This window comes from Gymnogyps californianus, chromosome 9 (assembly GCF_018139145.2).
Source record: "Gymnogyps californianus isolate 813 chromosome 9, ASM1813914v2, whole genome shotgun sequence".
Lineage (NCBI taxonomy): Eukaryota > Metazoa > Chordata > Aves > Accipitriformes > Cathartidae > Gymnogyps > Gymnogyps californianus.
In genome coordinates this window covers 6,694,591-6,713,315 of record NC_059479.1, presented here as the reverse complement: position 1 = coordinate 6,713,315, position 18,725 = coordinate 6,694,591, and the positions used below count along the sequence as shown (strand labels likewise).

The 18,725-nt window shown below is 36.0% G+C and overlaps 1 protein-coding gene across 1 annotated transcript in view; it reads right to left on the bottom strand.

Annotated features, from left to right (window-relative positions):
* Window positions 1–18,725, bottom strand: part of DIAPH2 (diaphanous related formin 2) — a 265,679-nt gene that overhangs the window by 239,577 nt on the left and 7,377 nt on the right. The window contains exons 2-4 of the mRNA XM_050902012.1: window positions 6,842–6,874; window positions 4,226–4,402; window positions 2,596–2,700 (exon numbers count right to left, since the gene is read on the bottom strand). Of these exons, the coding sequence (XP_050757969.1) occupies window positions 2,596–2,700; window positions 4,226–4,402; window positions 6,842–6,874 (315 nt within the window). The remainder of the gene's footprint in view (window positions 1–2,595; window positions 2,701–4,225; window positions 4,403–6,841; window positions 6,875–18,725) is intronic.

Genomic DNA, 18,725 nt, shown 5'->3' with positions numbered 1-18,725 from the left:
TTGACAATTCATGATGCAGTAAGAATTGGTTAGGGCTTGAATTCAACTAAGGAGAATAGTAGTTTAACTAAACAGAAGACAAAATTAACAGTGAAAAGGAGGTTTTGCTTTATTGTAAGATCCCAATCAACATTTTACAATTGAGCTCTACTTTCTATATTTTTTAAATCAGTTAAGATGGTAGCTATTTAAAAGGTAAATTAAGGTAACACGCTACAGAAAGGTCATTTATATTTCTGAACAACCTTAAATTATTCCATTCAAATGCTGCGATTCAATTGCAAGGAGGACTTACTGAAGCACACAAACTTCAATAAGAGTCCTTTTTCCATTAGGAAAAACATTTTACGTATGTATAAAACATCCATACTGGCGCTGACTTAAGTTCAAAGCGCACATTCATGTATGAGGACGTTTGGGATTTTTTTTTTTTTTTTTAAATTGTTAGTACATTTTGGCAAACACATCCCCAGTTCTGTTAAGTTTCCCATGCTGCAGTGCATACAGTGGCAGTAATGCAATCTGTTAAAATTTTCAGCCGTTAGACATGCAATGGTAGCCATGCTTTCTTTACTCAGCTACAAAATTATGGTACTTCAGGCAGCTCCATTTCAGTATCAGTATATATAGAGATCACCATCGTCCAACTACTTTTTGGGAAAGAATTGCTACTACTTCCATTGTGAAAGTTTCTACTGCTTCAATAAATTTTTCTTACTAAGCAAAAGTATTTTAAGATTTAACATTGATCATCAATTGAAGACAAAAACCTTACAACACAATCAATAGTTCCCCAAAATAGTCTAGGCAAAGTATACTAACAGGAAATTTCATAACATTCACTGCAAAAGCTTGAATAATTCTCCAATAATTTGCATGTTTAGCTAGACTATGCTTTAAGCATTGGATTTCTTCCAGGACAGACTAAAGGACTGTGGATTTTGTTTAAGATGAACTCATGCAGGAACATCACTCCTCTCAGAAACGTAAATCACCATTTTTACATTATAATGCAAGTTTTTCCTCACTTAAGTTTATAATGTTTAATGCAAAGCATTTGCATTTACTAATTGTGTGTCATTGTAGTTTTAATTTTTTGAAATTTAAGTCTGCAGAGCTGATTTTAAAGGTTAAAAGAAAGACAAGTCAACTGCACTGCTATCAGTCCATGCTTATAGATTCATTATGTAGACACCAACATAATCTTATTTGCCAGTTTATTTCACTAAGAAACAATTATTATTTAATGTTATCTGTATTTAGCACTCAGACTCAGCTCTGTAGAACTGCTAGCAGTGCTGCCATTATGTATTTGAACAATTATTCCACAAGTAGTCTTCATTTGCAGTAACCTGTTATTGCACACAATAACTTAAGTGTGGAAAAAAAAAAAAATGAGATTCATTCTAATTTCCAAATAAAATCATATGCATTACCTAACTTTATTGAAGAACTATGCTGATAGCAAATTTTATCACTTGAAGCATACTACTGTCCCTTGGATACAGAAAGCTACCTCCCCACCACGACTTCTCCCCAGTACTGCAATACCTTCAGTTCCTCAGAATTCACCAGTAGCTTCTTTAAAATTCTTTATACAAAAAATAGTGCACAAAACAGAACAAAACCTATTTCTAGGGAAATCACAACACAGATATATCTATCTGTTTATTCCAACATTCATGAATTTTTGTGGCATATTCTCCTTTTACATGATAAGAACTATATTTGCCATAGTCAATTTTCAACACACAAAAAGCATTACTGTTGTAGTTTATAACTAATTAGTACTAACAGTCCCACTACTATTAGTCCCACTGCAGAAAATAAATTGCAGCTCTTCACTATCTAAAATTATATTTCTCCACCCCAACAAATGTTGGGGCATCCCATCATTCTCCTACACTTCTGGAACCCCGAAAGAGACAGAATTCAGAAATTCTGCATGAAGGATCCCTCAACTAAGGGTTAATCAATCAACTTAAGTACAGAGAACGATCAACAAGAATGAAAGGTCCGAATACATAATTTGAAACTCGTTTTAAGACCATCTTTTCACTAAAGGAAACATTTTATTTAACTTCAGAACATTTCTTAGCAGAATATTTAAGGCAGTCTTCAAGCCAGCTACAGTACTCAACATACTGATTTTACTTCAATTTTATATACTTTCAATATTTTGATTCCCTGTTTCTAACACTGCAAATTGTGCATCTAGTATGTAGGTCATTACTGAAACAATAAAGTCATGCTATCCCTTCTAAAAACTTTTGGTACCAAAAATTCGTAAGATGAATTCCACAGAAACAGACTCAGGTTCCATCCATTACTCTCCATCATTGGATTTGCAGTTTCTTATGGTTTACAAGAAAGCATCAAGTTCTTACATTGCCCAACAACTGAAATACAAACTAACCCTTCAGACGCAGCTGCAAGCATTTAAGAGTATATTAATAAGTACAGATTTATTTTTTTCCTACCACTCTTAGAAGATAAATCCAGACAAAAAAAATTGAAAGTTTCAAGCTTGAAAAGCGTAACACTCATAAAGCTAAGCTTCTTACTTTCATCTGTCTTGGAGAGGTGACTACTTACGGATTTGGCAGTTGCAGAAATGTACTGGACAACCATCTCACGTTTTGTGGTCAAGTCTTTATCTCTTAAAGGAGCTTTACGTTCTTCATTTAGATTCATGTCTTCCTGTAAAGAAACAGACCACACAACATCAAGATTCTATTTCATGCTTTTTATTAGTCTTTATTATTTCTATACTCCTTTTCTTAATCAAATGGCTCATTAAAAAAAAAACATAACAAAAAAAACAGAAGTGACTTTTTCCAGCTTATCTGCATTTCAGTTTATTTAATTCTGAGCTACCTGATTTTCTCATTTAATTCTGTCCCTTCAAGTGTTCGCTGTTTTCAAGACTTAGCCAAAATTATAAATGCATCAAGGGTAGTTACCATTAATGAAATTTGGCTCAAGAAATAAAACTAGAGAACAAACCCAAAAATTCTACTCCTCAAGTTGATTACATAAGTGTTAACTCTTGTGAAGTTCCTGTGATTTTTATAAAATCTTATCACAGCAGACACCATTCCTGCACTATCTAATCAGAAGGCTGTTATTACATAGATTATTAGCTTGTGGCAGGGGTAGATGTGAATGTGTTCCAACTGATATATTTAAAACAAACCTAAAAATCCAAATACTCTGCTAGATTAAATCTCAAGATGCTTGTTTCAACTTAATAACTGATTAAATACAACATGTAGTCATTCCTAGTCATGACTAGTCTTGCCATTAAAAGTCAAACTAACTTCAGATTAGCAACTAAAACCAGTAAACGTTACTGTAGTAACTTACTGGCTAACAGCTTTTTCAAAGGATTATTAGTCTCTGGAAGACAGACCTATTGTCTGCTTCCATTAACACTTAAAAATTAATCCCTTAATCTAACAAGCAAATCAAGCAAGTATTAATGAACTCTTATCCAATCTTTCAAAAGAGATTCACAACTTCATTGAACAGAGTAGAGCTACACTGGAACAGGATAGTTCTTAGGCCATACTGACTGTATGGAAGTTTACAACAATTTTGAAGAATGATACAGAAAACAGTATTTCTAACAATACTCAAAAGACTGCATTTCCTGATACTTCACATATCAACACCAATGTGCATGGCAGAATTAATACACACCTACTTTAAAAGTTTGTTTCTGTATTACTAATAGAAAAGCTTGCTAGTGAGTAGAATCACAAACCTTGACAAGTGATCCTAAGACAGAAAATATTCAAGACCATACAAAAATTCAGCTTTCTATACATTAAGATTTTATTAATGGAAATTACTATTTTCCAAAGGCATTTACTTAAGTTTATTAAAAACTATCCTTCAACAGCAGTATCTAACTACTGCAACTAAGGTCTATAGAGGTTAACTTAATGAAGCAATCAACAGTCTAAGATTTTTATTTTTGGCTTTTTCCCTTTGTTTTCTCTGTAGAAGTAGACCAAGTAATTTAAACATATATTATACTAGCATTCTATGAGTTACTCAATTGTTTATGTGCCAATTTAGACAGGTCTATCAGGCCTACACTATGCCCTCCCAAGTAGTTAATGCTTCCAAAATGACAACATTTGAAAATCACTACTACATAATAAATGACAACATGAAAACAAATTAAAACCTCAAAAAACAATGTAGCACATCATCTTACCATCATTTTTTCAAAGAGATCCATAACTTCTTTTTCTGATAAGTTCATGCAACGCTCATCAACAAGCGCCTGGGCAAGCGGGATTTCACTTATAGAAGGTTGAGAGTCAATAGGATGCTGAATGAGAGGTTTCTCTTTTTTCACTGCTGATTTTCTGAAGCTTGTTATTCTGTCACGCTGCAAAGACATTCATTTAAAAATAAGCAGAAATAGATCTATAGGAAAGCAGCCAATTACATGGTAGTAATACACACATTTTTAGTTAATCCAAGCAGCAGAGTTAAAACTCAAACTGAACTGTAAGTAAAAATACTCTAACATCCAGAGATTACTGTTCATAGAAAGACAACAACATTTAAGGTAAATTCATGACAGGTCACATGCAAAAAGGATATAACTATTTCTCACAGTTTCAAAAGTATACCATCTATGTTAAACTCTTAGCATTTCAAAATCTTGAGTTCATCTTCTCACATTATTCCCTAATTATCCTGATAGTGAATAAATATGGTACCACAAAGGTAATGTCCAAGCGTTCCTTCACCTGAAGAGCTATAAGTCTTTGGAGGACAACTGAAAAAGCCAGCGTTGGGAAGGAGGTACTCACAAGTTCACCAGGCTTATAAAAAAATCCTGCTAAAGTAAAATAAAGTTTGTAGAGGAATTAATGCTCCAAGTATAGTTCACAATTCCTTGAAGTGTTTTTGAGTACGGACTCCTGAAATTAGTGCATAATTTAAAAAGCCAGGTAATGGATTACTCACATAGAAGCAGCCATCCATAGTTAAATACACACAACAGACATTAGTGAAAGCATATCATACAGTCTGCAATGACATTTCACTGGTTAAGGCTGACTTGTTTTATGCCTTATAACAAACCCCCCACCTTTTTTTTTTTTTTTTTTTTTTAAAAGCATGCTTACTCAGTTAATTTGTTAATATTGGAAACAACCAACAAGAGCACCTTCCTTATAAGGCCATTTATTACTGTGTTATTAATATATAACTCTATTCTGAACAGTCAGAATTTTTTTTTATTTAACAATACTTTCTTTATATGTATATGTTCATTCTGAGAACATTACATCTATAGCAATTTTTCTAAATTAACTGTTTGCATCAACAAATACGAGGGTATTTGTTTCAGGCATTGAACAGCCTTATGAAGATGTGCTTTCATCTAACAGCAGCTTATGTAGGGTTACAAGTATCATTCATAGCAGTTATTGCAATCTCTACGAAGACATGTAAACCAAAATTTATATTTTCTATAATTAAACCACCTCTGTGAGGTGTGAAAAGTTTAATGGAGTATTTCATTTGTAGGAAGTTTGGATTCATTTTAGATTAGTCCAATCAGGAATGGAGAAATTTGACCAAGTGTAGAATATGAGGAAGAAAGGTTCGTTCTTTTTTTGTTTGTTTTGTTTTGTTTCTTTTTCTTGGTTTGTTCTGTTGTTGGGTTTGTTTTGTTGTTGTTTGAGATCCTATAAGCCTATCTTAAATTTTTGAAGGGAAAGTATCCCTAGATAAGCTGCACGTCCTTTGAATTTCTTTGGAGGTTTTTTTTGTTTGTTTGTGTTTTCAAGGGGAGGGGGCTTGGGTTTAGGTTTTCTTCTTACTTAGAAGTCTTACATTTGTGGACAGAAACACATTACCTACAAGGATATTGTTAACATCTTTAACAAGGCAAGAATATTACTTTAATCCCATTTTTTCCTTATTAGAATAGTTTACATTACATTCTTTGAAACTAAAATTAGGGCATAGCCTATTGAAAAGGTCAAAGAGATGACATAATGCCTGAAAGGCAGTATCCAAAATTATTCACTACACATGAAATGCAGTTTTACTGTTCACTTACATTAAAATGCCCACTCAGCGGTCACCAAAAAAAAAAAGCCATTTAAGATCAATTTCACCATACTGTGATGTTTCAAGTATACCTTATTAACAACAAATTTGTTTAATCAGATTGCAACGGTGAGATCACTTTAGAGCCATAAATGCATCTTCTACATGATTACTAGATACAATTTCTTCATTTCAGACATTTAAATGATGATTAACTAAGTGGCCAGTGTTGCCTAACTATTATATATAGAAAATACAAGTTTATAATTTTACTGAAATCAATTTTGATATAATTTTCTGTGAAAATACTTTGCAACAGGTTTCAAAGCATTCAGAATTATAAAGTTAGTGCTACTGAATACAAACGTGTTGTTTGACATACAGTACACACTTATTACTCAAAATGGTTCCACTTGAATCATGTGGCAACTAACTTTGAAGAACCACTGCAGATCCTTTACTGTTAAAAAAAAGGTCAAGAGAAGTAACACTTGAACTGTTGAATAACAGTTTCAACATATCCACAGTATTGCTAAAGTATTTAGAATGTGGTTAAAGAAGCTTCTCCAAACAGATATCATTAATTACTCTTCTTCAACTGAAGTTACAAATGAAGATCTTCAGGAATAGTAACTCAATTTTCTGAAATCTAATGCTTAATATCCTTATAAGAACATGTTGTACTGTCCACAACCTTTGGAGTAAAATAGCATGCAGCGTGGAGTTACCATTGCAAATTAAGATGTTACAAAGACCTTACCACATCATCTGCCAAAGTTTTTATTTGAATATTCTATCAAAAAAACAAAAACACACACACACAAATCAAAGAAAAGACGACAGTGTTACCTACTGTTTCAGAATAAAGAAGTCTATATTTCATGTATTCTAACATTAAAAAGCACTTGAAATTTCAGTAAGTGTTCTAACAAAACTGCAGCTAAACGAGCATGGAATCTACTGCGTTTTATGTGAAAAAGCAGGCTTGCATCCCATTTCACCCTGTCTTTTGGCTATTTAACTCGTGAACCTGAAACCTCTAGCACTCCCACTATTTCACAAAAATGCAGTAAGATCTCGTAGAAAGCTTTCCAAAACCAACATGGACTACTGGACTTCAAACTGAGTCAGCAGACAGCTACATGACATTCTCAGTTTTGACAGAGTTTTTGAGACTCAGAGAGTTGAGGAGAATTTCCTGTGCCCTAGCTTCCTGAGCCTTCTGCCAATTTCTCCTTAACACTGAGTAATGTAAATTGATAGATGAACTGGTTAAAGCCAATGTACTGATGATGCACAAACCAGTCACTACTATCTCTCCCTCCCTAGTACCCTCTCAGTCTTTCCTCAATGGCAGTAAAATCCTGCTGACAAAGATCACCAACGTTACATTTTTATTCACGGCCAAAAAAAGCAATCTATGTTGCATACCAATATCAATAATCATATCAAGGAAGCATTTGGCTAATAAACACTGTGCAATTTACACCAAGCAGTCACAAATAGGTAATTAAGGTCTAGAACTTTGGGGGGAGGGGAAATCTGAAACAAAAAGAACTGCTGTATACGAAAAAGTGTGGTAGTTGATCCATAATGACATAGCCCTGCAAGTCACTGGTTAGGAAAGAGCAACTCTATTTTCTTGGACGGCAAGGTTTCAGATTCCTTGGTCATGCTCTCACCAGCCGAAATGATTAAGGTGCTTCTAGTAAACATCCCATACCACTGTATATTGTTAACACAGTGGACAAGTTCAATGTTACTGGAAATGAACCTGTAACTGTTCGACATACACCACACAACATTTTACTTCCCCTTGGTGGAAGATATTAATACACCATGCTCCTTCTAATTCTACTTTCTGTCTCTGGCTACAGTTATCAACATTGTATTTCTGAAACAAATAAATTTGCAAGACTATACAAATAGTGGAGGAGGCATCAAGGAGGGAAGGGCAATGTGTTCATACTTAAAAGTATAATGAAGATAAGCATTCAGAGGTATCCAGGACAGTGTGGCAGATTGACTCTGGCTGGCAGGTCAGTCCCCACCCAGCCACTTGCTCATTCCCTCGCAGCAGGATCAGGGAGAGAATCAGAAGTGCAAAAGCAGGAAAAACTCATGGGTTGAGATAAAGACAGTTTAACAAATGAAGGAAAAAAAAAAGATAAATAAACAAATGATGCAAAAGCCATCACTCACCACTAGCAGACCAATACCTACCCAGCCTCTGAGTACCTGCTACTTTGGAAAAAACTCCTCCCCACCCCGCCGCCCCTGGTTTTATTGCTGAGCATGATGTTATACACTATGGAACATCTCTTGGGTCAGTTTGGATCAGCTGTCCTGGCTGTGTCCCCTCCCAGCCTCCAGCCCACCCCATCCTACTCCTGGGAGGGAGGGCACACTAAGAAACAGTAAGCCTTGACACTGGGTAAGCACTGTTCAGCAAAAGCCAAAACACCCGTGTTTTATCAACACTGTTTTGGTCACAAATCTAGATGACAGCACCATATGGGCTGCTATGAAGAAAATCAACTCCATCCCAGCCTGACCCAGTACACACAGCTAGGATAAAGTCTTTTTCTCTTACTACTCCAGATGTTGACACCAACCTTTCAGCTTCCTAACCGCTGTATCTCAAACCTCTTCCTTGCAGCTACACCTCTCCTGTATTTTCATTACCTGGACTTAGTATGGAGTTAAAAGAGGAAGTAATACTCTAACTTTGAAATCAAAACTAACATGTCGTTACTCTGGTAAACAGACCTTTTCTTTTTAATGGAGATTATTGAGCAAGAAGTCCAAATGAAGTAAAGTCTAACCATGACTTCAACCCAGAGACAGCTATGTAAGCAAGTTGTTCTAAAACTCTGTATCCGTTTTAGCAGTCACTTGTACTAGAAATGTCTTTGTTTCCCTTCTCATTTAAGTACTGTCAATCTCTCCCAGAACCTGGAACAGGATAATCTACTCCATCTCTACATTTATATTGCATTTGTCACTCAAACTCCCCTGGGCAAAACACAGAATACTAAAGCAAGATACCACACAGCATTTTTTCAGACATCTCAAGCACACTTCCCAGATCTCCTTATGGTGCATAAGCTACACTGCTGCCAGTAACTACTCAAGATAAGCAACACATTTAACAGGTAGAAGAGAAACTGCAAGTAGCTGGAGGCAGAGGCAAGGCAGTTATGTACCTGCAGATTCTCACTGACACACAATTTTGACAGGTTCTTATACTAACAAAGAAATCACACTTCCAGTCTGATTTAAGGACATAAACCAAAAGTAGTTTACCTCCCCAGGAGGAAGTTTAAGATATCGCAGGTTTTGTAGTCAGTCCTCTAGCACTATTCTTTCAGCCATCTATAAGACAGCCAGAGCATCACAAGATGAAAAGAAATCAACCTTTTCCTAGCTTGTTAAAGACAGTAACTCCCTGATTTTAGAAGCAGCCCAAAGGCAAAGGTTTTGCAAAAATCTCTATGATAAAACATTTGCAGATAAGGGATATCAAATTAATATTTATATGTATAAACAGACATACAATTTAAGACAGCAGCATATCATCTCTCTCTCCCAGTTTTGAATATTAACACAAACCACGGCACTTCCACCAACTTCTATATATCTCAAACAACTATTTCCTACTGATTTACTTGGTTCTTCACTTAGAAGACTTAAGTGACAGAGTTTCTCCCTTTCGAATGTAGTCTTTCTAGTCCATCAATAGCTAAAAATATCACTTTCTATTTACTCCTCCCAATTTTAGTTTACTCTAAGTATCCCACTACTTGCATAAGTACTGACAGATACTGACAATAAGGCACACAAAAATCATAGCATATACTAATGCAACTGCATCACACTATTCTTTTATCTCAAAAGGTCAGTCTCAGCCATGTTAACATTCAGAGTAATTGAAATCTTGCACACAAAACCAGTAGAGTTTCACCATAGTTCACCACATTTATTGGTATAAAAATGACTATTTTCTCATCCAAGCTCAGTTCAGGCTACTGCAGTAACAATGTCAACATTCAAAGAATTGAACGACTTGAGATGATTGCATTAACTTTTAATGCAAAACTCACAGCAAGTCTACTTTTTTAAAATATCTTTTTCTAACTTATGTATTAATAAAACCTTCCAGATCACTTGAGCTGGCCATGAGTTGTAAATTAAGGTGCGTTTACATGGGTTGATTGATCTTTCCATTATATTTAAGTATTACTTTGCCATGTTCTTAATTGTTACACTCAAGACTCTCACATCCACCACAAAAATAAAATCAAAAGCAACTCACAGTTTACCACATGTATAATGAAACAATGATCAGCTGGGTAACTACTAAACTTAACAGCAATTTTCACTCCACTGCACACTGCTCAGGCAAATCGTGGTGTGCTGCAACACCCACTTCTGCGCACAGGCTACAACTTCAGGTAGCAGCTCCAACTGCTACTAGCAATCCTAATTTTCTAAGGGTAACAAACAGAAACTTGACTTTCTCTTAACTTTCTTGTTTTTAAACTGATATGATTGTTTTCTAAAATTTGCCTGGACTTCAACACCTGCAAAAGACACTGTAAAACTTCGCTCAAGGATAAGTGTTTTTTAACTGGCTGCAAATAAATTTGCATACAACCAGGAAAGGAATAACTTCCCATGTGAGTACCTGAACCAAGGGAGTTTAAAGGGACAAAAACCAAAACTGGTTAATATCTGAAGTACAAAAAGTTGTGTGCAACTTGAGTCTAGGTCTTACAGCCACAAAATAGAATTCACTCCTACAAACTCTGTTCTTCAGTACAGAGAATGAGTAATGTTCCCATTAGACAATTTAGCCATCTGTTAACATATTCAATTTTGTAATTAAATGTAAAAAGGTACCTAGGAAATTGTGAAAAGATACCTGAGTCGCATTAGCTGATGTGCAGAAACTAGAACTACACACTCATTTAGGACTTTCAAGATCTTTATCCATGACAAAGTATACCTGGCATTACTAATAAAATTAGTAAAAATATAATTCACAAAACGTTTGCTTTATAGTAATCTTTTCGGCACTTCACAGAGCATTCACCGTGCTTTCAAATAGAACTTGAAATGATCGTTGTAATCCATCTGGTGTATCAAAGATCCTTGAAGTTAGCAACACTAATAGTTTTGTTACTGTTGTTGCACATTTGCATTTGGGCTCTATGATACCACATGGAAAATTCTTGTTTGCTTTGCAGCTGTTCGCTTCACAAATTCCTTAAATATGCATTATTTAAATTATTAAACTAAGGCTTAATCTGTAACCTGAACATGAAGCTAAACATTCCCTGGGGCACTACAAAGTAAGACCAAGGAACATCTGAACACCTTGCACCAGGCTGCCAAAATGAAGCTGGGAAGTTATTCATGTTGACAGCACAGAGAGTCAGTGCTGTTAGACTGGAGGATGGCAGCCACCTTCCCAACCAGGAAGTTGCCTTGTTTTCCCCAATTACTCTGCTTTTTTCCCCAGGAGACTGACCATCCAGAAATGAGCAATACTAGGAAAAGAAGTGAGACAACTCCTCATGCTAAATAAAGCCAGAGGGTCACCCAAGTTGGTAATTATTAACAGCAGAGGGCATCAATTCTTTAATCATAGTGCTGGGAGACTGAGTGCCTCAGCACTGCTCCCAAACAGGAGGGAGGGGAAAACGGGCCAGAGGCACGTTAATCATATTGGACACTCGCCCTCACAAATGCCGTTGTCTGATCTTCAAGGGATGAGGGAAAGGGACACCTCCACACCGTGTCTCTGTGCAAGGGGAACAGAGAGAACCTAAGTAGCAGTCTGGTCTGACTAAAAATGGAGGTTGAGAGAAACAGAAACGGCTTCCTCATTTTTGTCTGATTGGCAAAACACTATCACACTCCAAAGGCAAATGGACTGTTCAAAAAATTTGATTTTTCCAGATGGCTTCAAAGAAGCCTTTACCAAAAATCAAATTGATTCAGAAGCTGAAAAAAATAACTGTATGCAAACTTAGCCTTAATTTCAACAGTTTTGTAAGTGAAGATACAAAGGAGTCGAGGAAGACAATTCAACTAACATTGTTGTTTCTATTTGTAGCTCAAACTGCCATTACTGTTTTGAAAAGTTTGTTTCAACCAATAATTTATTGGCATACATTCATAAGCAAGCTTTAAAAATCAGAGCAAAACTAAAAGCTTCTTCCAAAAGCTGCAGTTTCACATCAATCGAAGCCAACAAAATTGCTGGTTGTGAGACAAAAGGGCAAGGGTGGCACCAGGACAGTGAGCAGTCAGATCAGCTTAGACTACTGTAGAAACAATTTCAGAAAGCCTGTTAGAAGAGACAGTTTTCACGTTAGCCAGTGCAGAGGCAAATAAAATAAGTTTGGGCATTTTCCAGGGCTACTGCTAGAGTCCAAACATTTTCCATCAAGTCTCTGCACCAACCATATCAGGTAAGTTATCATCACTAAAGCAGCATAGGCTCAGCAGAGTTTGTAACAGTTATGCTACGTAACTGGCGAGTTCTTTATACAGCACTTTGTACAGCCAGAATCTGTTTCTTATTTTGATATCTAGTGATCACACAAGATGGGTTTTCCTTTGAGCATCTTGGAAAATTGTCTTGTGACAGTATAGCATGCTTTTCAGTATACATGAATGAACTGTCTCTCTTCAGGATGCTCTACAGCTTTTAAATTCCTCACTTAAAACTATCAAGCAACAGTTTGCTAGTTAAAACTTTTACAAACTAGGCTTTTGAAAGAGCCAAGTCATAATTCCATTCATAAATTTCACAACAAGCAAGCATTGCAATACTGCTTTTATGAAGTGTGTACTAGCTTACAAGCCTCAATATGCACGTTTAATGTTCTAAGAGATATTTAACTAATCAAGATCTTTAAAAAGGTTAAGAGACATGGCAAACTCTGCCCTCACAACAAAGATTTAAAACCTTTTATTTTAGTCTGAAGCTTCCATTTTTATTCAGCAATTCTACCCACCGGTTTTAGCACTTAATTTAGAAATGTGTGTGGCATTGCATAATCATTAACCAACAGAAGGTTTTATAGGACACCTCTTAAAAAAAAAAACACACACACAACAACCAAAAACCACCAACCTCAACTCACTCAAGTAAGTAGGTACAAAACTCCATGTCTACATGTCCTTAAGGCCCAAAAAGGTGTAATTAAGAATCTTCCACCGTAAGGATTCTGGACAGTCTGGCAAATCTCTATAAGATAAGTGTAGCAACAGAAATTGATACAAAGTTTCTGCATAGGAACTACAGGTAGCTCCAGGAAGACCTCACGTTACATGCAGTGTCTCAGTTGCACTAGAAGAGGTAAGTATTTGCATAAAGAAGTCACATTTGACAATATGAAGACAGCATATGGGACTGCACCAATTGTCAGCAGTGTAAATGGGAAAATAAGTAAGGGAATTCTACTTCATATACTTGAATCGTCAGGCTAAGCATATACACTGTTACCATATACATTTTATTTTTTGGGTCATCTGCAGACTAGTACTGCATTTATTTTGGGCTTAAATAATTTCACTGTCCAATCTAATAATCTTAGGAATGGAAACTTTAATGGTCTTTCTTGAAGAACACTGTATTTAAAAAAAACAGGATTCAGACAGTTGAGTGCCAATTACGTTTCATGCTTTGCTTGATAAGAAAGCTTATTTCAAAAGCTGCACTTCCTAAGCTTCCTTTAGTAAAATACTACTAGATTAGAAGTGCATTGGAATAATTTCAAAAATCCTTTGATACACCCATGTACCTTTCTGTACATGTATTTGGTGCCTGTACAGAGTGCCAGATATTCTTTATTAGACAAGAAGCCATCTGTCCAAGTGGTTGCTATTGTATTGGTATTGGGCAGGATTGCTTGCCAGTATTACCATATTCTGTTTACTAGATCTACAGCAAGCAAATCAGTTGGTTTGAAAGAAAATTAGAAAGTGTTTTTTCCTAGGAAAATAAACTGAGATCACTTGCTAAACTAGTCACCTGAATAGTCATTGGATCAACTTCTGGGACTTAATTAAAAATGAACACAGAACAGCTCCTAGTGCAGTAAGTGGATGGTTTAGATGCTTCCTGTACTGGTTGCATGCCTGATGCTTTTCTGTCAAGTGTGCCTGTCAGTACCATATTCAGCCCTGTATCTCTGGTGCTTGTTTTCCAAAAATGCAATTGTTTGACTTGTGAGATTTGAGTTTTTAGGGAACTTGGCTTTTGCTTTTTTGGTATAATATTATTGTGAAGTGCTTTTGAAACATTCTGGAACAGTTAAACTGGAAAAACTATGTCAAAGCAATTCTTGACATACTAAGTGCAAACTTGATCTCAATTTTACGCTTAGATACAAGCAGTGGATTTGAGCTCTTCGCTTTCAATGCAGCAGCACAACAAAGCCAGTTTTGCTAGACAGCAATACTTGATGTGCATCAAATTGCTGTTCATCTTCCTTCCTTGTTCTGGGCTCTCCTGAGCGCAAGTGGCTTTTCATTCAGACACATTGTGGAGCTGCTCAGACTGAGTGAAAGCTATTATAAAGCTACTGAGTTTGGTCAATTAAGGGCAGTGAGAATAGGCCGCCCCCTTTTATACCTCACTTTCTGAAGAGAGACACCTTTTTTATTGTGACAAGGTTCATCTTCACTCTTACTGAAGTATGGTCTTAGTTTGTTTTTACCCTTTTGTAGACATGCAGCCCTTTTAACTACAATTATATGCTTTGAACCTGGGATTAATCTTTTGCTGAAACCTAGGTTTTTCTTTCAAGATGAGCAATGACCAGTTAACTTGACAGTGAAAGAGTTCTTTTGAAATCATTCTGAAAAACGAAGCATAAACTGCTTTGAGAAACTGCTTTGAGAAAATTCTGCAGTACTTTTGCACAAATTTTTTTTTTTTTTTTCATTCCTGCTTACTTGCTTCCTATTTCACAGTACATGCAAGTATAGCCTAATACCCCTGTACCAGTGACAGGCTCAACTTCTATATACTTTTCTTCCTGTTATATGTAGAGATAGTTTTGGGAAGATTCTTAACTGAGCATGCTGTTGGTTTTCTAGAACACCTCTTCCTCTTGCGGATACAGTAAACACTGAATTAAATGTCACAGCCCATTTGACTTTTTCTCTGATACCATTTGAGGAGATGATAAAACTGGTACAATGTATCTGTTAGGAGAGAACTGATACACTTAAAAACAAAGCAAAAGCCTCATAGCAAGTTGCAAAAGTTGACAGAAAGTCTATACTGTGAAGAGCTTCATTGGATACTGGGCAGCTCCTTAAAAATTGAGTATTTTAGTTTTGACAGACTTTGAGGAAGTGAGGACACATGTATTTGCTTTGTTTGGGTTGTTTTTTAAATAGTAAGAAAACCCCCACAAAATCCAACCAACCGAAACACAGCCCACAAAGGAACTGGCAGTGGAAGGGATGAAGTGAGCCAAAGAAGCAGGAATTACTTGTGAACATTATTCATTTTGTCTGTACCCAGCAATCTTGGAACATATGGTCACAGGGATCATGTCAACAACTTCTTAGAATAATGCTGTCTGTCTTCCAAGACACAGACTTCCTAGCAAAAAGCAAGTATTTGATCAGAGCAGTATTTGATCCCTACATAAAAAAAAGTTGATGGTAAAGTTACTTTTTTCTCCCCTAATAATAAATGATGTGATACTAAAACTTGAAAAAATGAGCAATGCTGCTGCCGTACAAGGAACTTTGGCTTTTCCTTGAAGAACAGAAATTCTAGATTGAGTAATTTCTGCGGGCATGACCATAATGCAACCCAATAGTCAAAGCATATCGGGTTAAACTGAATTTATAGCTGCTGTAATACACACAAGGGCTTTCTGTTCTTTTTCCTATTCTTTCCTATTTATAACAGCTTCCCGAGAAGATTATTTGTCCTTCAGGGAAGTAGGAAATGAAGCAGCACGTGAATAGAGAGGAATTATGTTGTACATAATAATGAGAAAGCCAATAGTATCATTTGACTTCAGTACAGGTGAGATTCCCTGTTAAGAAGTAACAGGAATTCAGGAGGATTACAGATGCTTGTAACAGGTTACGGAGAATCTGTCATCTTCTGCTAAAGGAGAAAGTAAGCAAAAAAAAAAATGGTTTATCATAATATTGAAGTGTGGTATGTGCTTAGGTTACCCATGAACACCCACATGATTTTCATACAAGTTTTCCCATAAATTCACAAAACAGTTGTTTTTAAATATATAATGTTAACTGATGGGATTACTGCTTATCTTGCAAGTCATTCAGGAATTAGTTTGAATCACAGAATACTGTAAACTAACCGTAATGGATTTAGGAAGCCTGTCTTATCCACCTAAGCTTTGTCTGAAGTTCAAATGTGAATGCGTATTTGTAAAATATGAAAATCAAAATTGTATATCTGGTTTACAGATGGAAATTTTCACCAAAGCCTACTGCTGTACTCTTTACCTTTCTAGTTTGGGAATGCCTCCATCAAGCTGTAAATAAACTGGAGAATAAAAATGAAACTGCACTGCTGGAAGATGGTAGAATAGTAGAGAACGGAGGATTGTAAAGGTTAGAGAGACTGCAGCAGACATTACCTGGTATATTTCTAGCTCAGCCAAGAAATTGTGTGCTGAATCAAAAGGAGTTTCCACATCTCACTTTTTTTCTGTTGATGAGAATAAAGCAGTGGAAGATCCACTTGCCACAGAGAAGTGGAACGGAGGAACTGAAGCAGTTCTAGTAAAGTGGATTGCCTGGGAGCAACAGCTCTTGCTGCCCCATTATACAATAAAACAAAAAAACAGAAAGCAGAATCTGGTTTTATGGAAATTAAGACTGGCAGCAGTACCAGAAATAAAGCACTGTGTTGACACCAAAGTTGGGATAAAATCAGTTACTAGGTGCTTCAGTGTTGAAGCTTTGGTTGCAACTTCTGTCTGAAGTCTGGTTATAAACTACCTTCTACTAATCTGTCATATTCATTAGTTCACTCAATCTGTGAGTGGCTAAGGCTTTTATAAGCAAAGACTTGCAATGATTACGAAAACAGTTCTTATTGTATGTAAATTTTACTTCAGTGTATACAAAATAATAGAAATGCTACTGTATGGCTTACAAAGAGGGACAGACGCAGACTGAAGGATCTCAATTAAGTTGAGTTCATGTGCTAACTTTCGAACTTGGCCAGCTGACATGGGTTTACCCTTTGAGTTTCAGATTTTGTATTTAAACCTCTTGTTTTTAATGTGCCCTCTAAACGTGGCTGGCACAAAAATTAAAATGTATATGGCATCAGTGTATATGCTTAGCCTGATATGCTGTCATCTTTTTTTCTTCTTTATGCAAATACTTACCTGTTCTAATGCAACTGGAACACTGCATGTAACTGTCTCAACTATTAATAACTGTCAAGCTCTCCTCTACTCATGCACTCACACAATTACAAATGCAAACAACCAGCACAGTTCTATTATGAAGCCACAGTATTTTAGAAGTTACTTCAATTTTATAGGTATAAAAATAATTCACAGCAGGAGAATATGAAGAACCAAAATGTAGACAGGAAAGCAGGAAACTCTATACTGTACAAGAACTAACTACTTATATCTGTTGTTAGGAGTCTAGAATCTAGTGAATCTCATGTTGGCTTAGTATTTGTTCCTCACAAAGCTGCACTCATTAAAAAAAACCACACAGGCATCTTTAAAGGTCATGTTCTAACAACCACCATTAGTTCTTACCACATTAAGAAAGAATAATAGACTGCAGAACTAATGTTTTTCCTGACCAAAGTACTTATTTTGTCTTGTTCAACCATCCCTGAGAGACCAACATGAATTTATACAGAGCCACTTGTAAACACATAACTAACTAGTTGTGACAAAAAGGTATCCTCAAGAACTTTCAACGTCTGTGGTTATTTCCTCTCATCTTCATGCCTAAATATGCATTATGATGCGTGTTTGCTTATGTGATCCCATACAGGACAAAGTTATTAACATCTGACTAGCTAATCCCTGAACAAAGAAACAGGAGAGAATGGGCCTGTGTACCTTGAAACCAACCTGCATTCACCAGTACCTTTACTGCAATTCCCGTGGCCTACGTAACCTAGAATCACAGTTGCTGCTTTACTGGCTGTACAGCTACAGCCCTGTAGCTCCAAGTGTTGGGATTCTACAGTTCTATTCCCCGACTGTCTCAAACTTAACTTTTTTTATTTTGAAATTTGTTCTTAACTACGACGTAGCACTGCTCTGAAAGTTTCACATTCCTCAAGCAAGTTCTCCCGTATTTATTCTCACATAAAAGGGTAAACTAAATATGTTAATTTGGTTTTGTTGTAAGGACATAACTTCATATTTCCACTACAATTAGGAGAGCAGTAAGAGTACATGTGTTAAAAAAATTATATATATACACACACACACACAAAAATCACCACGGAATAGAAGGCAGGATTCTTTTCAATTACATTTTTTTTAATTAGCTGGTGACTTTCACACATTCCCCACTTTCAAAACAAGTTTCAACACACTTAACTTATGAAGTATAAATTGAAAATATTTTTTAGTAATAAAAACATT